General features: G+C 43.7%; 1 protein-coding gene across 2 annotated transcripts in view; it reads left to right on the forward strand.

Annotated features, from left to right (window-relative positions):
• The window catches only part of Dock1 (dedicator of cytokinesis 1), a 503,515-nt gene that overhangs the window by 131,758 nt on the left and 365,429 nt on the right, over window positions 1–6,328 (forward strand). For both annotated transcript variants that reach the window (XM_021220215.2, XM_021220207.2), the window contains exon 23: window positions 2,921–3,029. In XM_021220215.2, coding sequence (XP_021075874.1) covers window positions 2,921–3,029 — 109 coding nt within the window. The remainder of the gene's footprint in view (window positions 1–2,920; window positions 3,030–6,328) is intronic.

A 6,328-nucleotide genomic window follows, 5' to 3' on the forward strand; every position in this document is an offset into this window, starting at 1 on the left:
GTTGAAGTCTCTGATCCCCTTTCTCCTAAAGGCCTCCCTTCAAAGCTCTTCCCTTTCTCTTGATCCTAGATCCCCTGGCTGTGCCTCCATCTTCCACCCTTGTCTCTGTATTTTCCTCCTCTGTTTATCTTCATAGCGGCTTTTCCCCAGGTTGTCTTCCATTTCACTATTTTTGTTCCTGGCATGCCTGCTCTCTGGTTAGCCCCTGCAGTGACTTCTCAATGTTAGTTATTACATTTTTAAAGTGGAGAACTTCCATTTTAAAGATCCATTTGTATACTACAATCTTCCACCTTGATTTTCAGTTTTTTCCACCTTTTATTTTCTGACATTCGATCTTTATTTTCTCTAATTAAAGCTCTATGTTTTAGTTTTATTTTTGTGAATCTTTGTATGTCTCTCAGTGTGTAAACACATGCATATGGTACCCACAGTGGGCAAGAGAGAGTGTTTTATTTCCTGGAGCTTGTTGTGAGCTACCATGTAGGTGCTGGGAACCAAGCTAGGGTCCTCCCTCCACAAGACTTTGCAGTGTTCTTGACTACTGAGTCATCTCCCCAGCCCTCATCTTCTCTCTAATTTTGATCTTCCCATCAATTGACTATAAGACATCTCCTGTGTTATTATTATTATGGGTTATTATTTTCTTTTTCTCTTTGATTTGGCCATGGGAACCATCTTTGGCTGAGATTAGTGAGCTGTGCTTCAAGGTTGGACTACACCTATGCAAAACTGTGGAAGCCCCAGACTGTATGATCATCTTCCTGAGATGGCTTATTCCATCTACTGAATTAAGCTTCTTGGTCTCTTGGAGATTGCCCTTGGACACGATGGTACTTGCCCTTCGACATGATGGTACTCTAAGCCTGGTCATTTCTGTTAGTGTGGTAAAAAAGACCTCAACAAAAGGCAATTTTGGGGAGAAAAAGTTTATTTGTCTTTCAGTTCTAGGTCATAGTCTCACCATTTCTGGCAAGTCAAGGCAGGCACAACCACATTCAGGAGCAAAGAGATAATAATTGTACCTGCCTGCTGTCAGCGATTTGTCTTCTCTAATACTGTTCAAGAGTCCCACTAGGGACTGTTGCTACCCACAATGGGCTAGGTTTTCCCACATTAACAATTCAGAGAGCCCTCCATAGACATGCCCACAGGCTAACCTGGCCTAGGTAATTTCTCATTAAAGTGTTCTTTCCAGATGAGCCTAGGCTGACTTTTAAAACTAACCAGAGCCTATCTTGTATTCCCGGTCAGTCTGAGCTCCTTGGTCTCTTGAGAGCCAGTGGTGGGCTGTGTGCCTTGTAGAGGTCAACACTTCATTTTCCAAGACTCTCCAGAGTTCTCGCCCAGAATCTGTTGTGGTTCGCTTTGCTTCGTCTTTTATCTGCTGCTTGATTTTTGAAACCCAAGCCATTTCTTTTGGAGACAGGTGCCAGTTCCACTCGACTTTCTTCAAGTTTTCGTTTGTGTGTTTAGTCTCCTCTGCCATGCGGCAACAGGAGATGGCAAATGTCCTGGGGTGACAGAAAGTTGTAACTTATTTACAGTAAGCAACATATATCAGCATTCATGGAACCAGCATACAAAAATCCTCATTGTCCATTTAGAGCACATCTGAAGCTCTTGTTGGTGTCCTGATTTCCATGGACTCTTAAAATGAATGCACTGGTGTAGTGCCATGGTGAAAATAATTTTGAATTTACCATGATAATGTCATTTTCAAACGGTTATAAGATCCCGTTACATTTAGACAATTAAGTCCCCTTATGTTAGTTCTGTAACATCATGACACCTCCCGGTATTTGCAGCCGTGCCTGCCATTGTTCCCCTACCACCTGCGAGCATAAGTTCATGACTCTATAATTTTAATTGTTCAGTACGTCATTTAAGCAAACCTCTATTCGGAAACCTTTATTTACAAAACAGGTGCACTGGGTTGCAATTTCCCACTTTATACAGAATTCCTTGCTTTAGAATGGAACTCATTTAAATGTAAGATTACCTCTGGGGTAATTAATTATCACCGAGTTTATGAAATTTTCCATTGTGTACAAGTTTCAGGTGGGGTATATTTTTAATTAGGCAGGAAACTAGTTTACATTAATAAAACATCTGAGTTGCTACATTTTAAAATGTAAATGCAACTTGCTGTAACTGCTAATAAATAATTTATAGATGGGACTTCTTTATGATGAGCAGCATCTATCAGCATCCACACAAGTGGTGTACAACATCCCTATTGTCCATTTAAGGCATAGCCTAAGCTCTTGACAGTTTTCTGGTCCCTGTTGCCTCTTAAGTGATCACACTGGGGTAGTACTGCTTCTCAACATGATTGTGAATTTACCAATAGAATGTTGTTTTTCAAATTGCTATACTAGTTGGTTACATTTGGACAATTAACTCTCCTTATGTTACTTACATAACATTAGGAGTTAAGAATCCTGGCAGAAGGCCTGAAGATATAGCTCCACAACAGAGCACTTGCCAGGAATACATGAGGCCAGGGATCCAGACACAGTACCACAAAATCAAATAAATATCAAATAATTGAAAACTGGCACAAAGCATGTCAAGTGAGAATTATGGTTTCTTTGGGGTGGGATTAATGCTGAATCGGTCCATCATACCCTTCCTTTTCTTCCTTCTGTCTCCTTCTTTCCAGACTTCCCTTTGTGTATCTCTTCTCTAGATAGGTTTATGAACTGTGTTAAGTCCCCAGCATTACGTGTTGTGACTAAGTCCAACATGATGTATGGCTCCATAGTTGTGTGTCAAATCAGATCCTCTTTTGATGGATACTGGAGTTGGTACCTCATATTCCCGCAGGTCCCCCATCAACTCCCTTAGGTACTGTGGATGCAGGATGCACATTCGGGTCTTTTCCTCAGGTCCCCACAATGTTGTGTGTTTCTTGCAGGCTGTATGAAAACAAGGGGGAGGCTGACTTCGTGGAGTCCTTGTTGCAGCTGTTCCGGTCCATCAACGACATGATGAGCAGCCTGTCAGAGCTCACAGTCAGGGTGAAGGTAGGTGCTACCATGTTCATCCAGGCTTAGGCAGCTCCTGCCTGGGCTGAGAGACCCTTAGTTATGATTATCAACTTGGTCTATGTGCAGTGAGTTCTCCCCTCCCCCCTCCCTAGGTGGCTCAACTATCGCTTATCTCTTTGCTCCATTTCAGATAAGTTCTGAATATACTTTATATAAATAGAGGGAATTTAATGCACAGCTTGTCAGGATATCCTGTATCTGAGACTCTGGGAGGAGCCTAAGTTAGATGAAGCCTTGATAAGATGTCAGGTTGTGAAGGGGGAGCGACTCTGTCATTCCTCTTTTTCTCTTTACTCATTTCTTTTGTGTGTTTGTGTTTATAGATGTGTGTGTGTGTGTGTGTGTGTGTGTGTTTGTGTGTATCTGTCTGTCTGTCTGTGTGTATACACACACATATTGAGTCTAGAGTTTGAGCTTGGCTGTCATTCCTCACTGGCTGGCCTGGAGCTCACTCGGTACACCAGGCTGTCCTTGACCTCACCAAGACCTACCTGCCTCTGCCTCCCAAGTGCTGGGATTTAAGGCATGAGCCATTATGTCCAACCCACTGTTGAGACGGTCTACAACACTACCTGGAGCTTGAAAATTGGGCTAGCCTGTCTGGGCATCTAGCTCCAGGGATCTTTCTTTCTGTGCCTGCTTGTCTTTGAGAATATACGTGTGCACTGCTGTGCCTGGAGTATATGTATGCTCACACAAATTCTCCTTATGCCATGCATGCAAATGCCTCTAATGGTTGAGCCATCTTGCTGGCCCCCTGTTCTGTTTTATAAAGTGAGTTTTGCAGCATTGAATTCAGTTCTTCACGCTTACACGGCAAGCACTGTAGTGGCTGAGCCATCTCCCCAGCCCGTCTTTGGCTGTTTATGGTCACCTCGTCTTGTTTTGCTGTCCTTGGGAAGAAGGCTGGGGACTCCTCGAGGACTTTACTGCTATGGAGTTGTCCCAGAGACAGGGTGTAGAGAGACCCTGAAGAGCAGCCAGGCTTCTGCACCCTAGGGCATCTCGGTTCTGTGGACTTTTATGGGCTGATTTATGACCAAGCAAGCTGTACAGTTTGAAGTTCGCTGCCTGCTAAAATCCAGCTAGGAACAAATCCAGACTTCTAAGCAAGTCCTGGTAGCTTCGCGTTCCACACAGAAGCTGCAGCTTTTTCTTCTTTTCTTTTCTTTTCTTTTCTTTTTTTTTTTTTAAGTGGATAATTTCAAATGAGTTCCTTGGTATTATTGTGTTACAAATGTTTTGGACATGCCATCTCCCAGCTGAAAAGCTTTGCTGTGATATCTAGAATGAGGATGCGTGTGCTCAGAAGTGATTCCTTGTCCCACTGTAAAAGGTGACTCTCCCAGCTGACCAAGACTAAGGCTGTGACCTCACCTCTGCCTCCAAAATGATTCCTGGCTTCGTCTTGTGATCTCTCAGTCCAATTTTGACTTGAATTTCCCCCAGATTGATGATCTGTGATGAAAGCTGTGTCCTGCATACATTAGAAGTTTTAGGTTAGCTGTTTTGACAGTGTGATATTGCCTAAGGCTGCCTTAACCTTCCAGGGTTAAAATTAGCTTTGCACCAAGTACGCTTTACTGAGGAATGTAGTGGCATTTGAGAGAAACAGGCGCACACTGTGCAAGAATAGATAAAAAACAGTCCCAGGAAGTTTCGAGACCAGAAGTAATTTTTAGTTGGCTAAATATATTCTTATATTATTAAGTTTGATTGGGCTTGACTGGTGTCTGCCTGCCTCCCTGGTAGTCAAACCATTTGTCAGTGGAGCCCAGAAAGCTTTCCCTCCGGTGTGTGTTTTATTGTAAGACAAGGATAAATTCAGTGACGTTCATACTTGCTGCAGGCCTTCCATCTGCACGTTGGAAGACGATTCTCTTCTTCCCTTACTGTTAATTTGGTATTGTATGATCTCACCACATTTGCTCTTTCGTGTTGCCGAATTAAGGGACCTGGTGGGACTTGGGTCTTGGCTCACATACCATTTCTACTCTTCCTGTTTTTGCCATGTTGAAATGGAAATAGACTGGTGCGGTATCTTAGGTTTTTCTTACTAGGGCATTTTCTAGGATTAAATATTGATTCCCAAAGGACCACTACTGCTATGTGCTTTAGTTCCCTGGTGCTGCTGGCATACGGTTCGTGTGTATGTTCTCATAGTGCAGGAGACTGCAAGTGTGTGTATGTGTCTATATGTATGTGTAGCCCTGTGCATCTGTGTGGGGTGTAAACATTGTGTGTCTGTGTGTGAGTGCATGTGAGTACGCACACATGTTTGTGCTGTCTGACTGTGTGGATTACCGTGCATGCTTGCTTATTTCTCTGTGTGCATTCATTTGTAGTGTCTTTGCTGTATAGATGAAGCTGAAAATGGCTTGTGAGAAATGTCAGCCCCTGTTCCACACAATGCTCTCAGGCAGTTGCTAGTCTCTTCTAGTCTCCTTTAGTGTATTCTAGACTAATGTTGTTCAGTGGTAAAATTGCTTGCTGGGAAGCCCTGTGTTTTCAGCAAGGGCTAATGGATCTCAGCCCACATTTGCAAGCAGTGCTTTTTACTGTTCTTTGGGGCTCTTTCCCATCTTTCCTGTGCAGCACAGAAGGAATATGTCATCATAGTTCTCTGAGCTTTCTCCACTGTCTTGTGGAGCCTCAGGCCCCTGCCACTTGGGCATGTGGCTGGGACTGGAGTCAAGACTAATTGACTCCAAGGCTCCTGAACTGAGGGTGATACACAGACATGTGAGGGTTTGTCTCCTTCATGAACTGCCCTTCGGAAGAAGTCCTCCCATCTGTCCCCTTTCTCACCCTCTCCCGGTGCGATTTCCATCTGGCCTTCCTGAAAGGAGCTGTGTTGGGATGCTGTTATTGTGTAATCAGTTGATTTGGAGTTGATGGGTGGGTTTTTCCCTCCAAGAGACATGATTTTTAATGTGCCTAAAAAATAGTTTTTCTTCTTTGTCTTATGTTTTATGTCAAATTCTTCGGCATGGGTAAACTGGCATCTCAGGTCTGCACTGCTTCTTGCAAATCTCAAAGTTTACCCTTTTATTTTCCTCAGAAAAACAGTCTGAATGTGTGAGGGTGATGACAACTAACAGTCAGATATGACAGTTTGCACCAATGGGAACTCAGGCTTCGTGGAGCTTTGACCGACACGGTGCTCCATGCCTCGTATCAGCAGTGCCCATTCATACCCCCTCCAAGGCTCTGGTATCCGCAGTGCCCATTCATGCCCCCCTCCAAGGCTCTGGTATCCGCAGTGCCCATTCATA

This window comes from Mus pahari, chromosome 1 (genome assembly GCF_900095145.1).
Source record: "Mus pahari chromosome 1, PAHARI_EIJ_v1.1, whole genome shotgun sequence".
Lineage (NCBI taxonomy): Eukaryota > Metazoa > Chordata > Mammalia > Rodentia > Muridae > Mus > Mus pahari.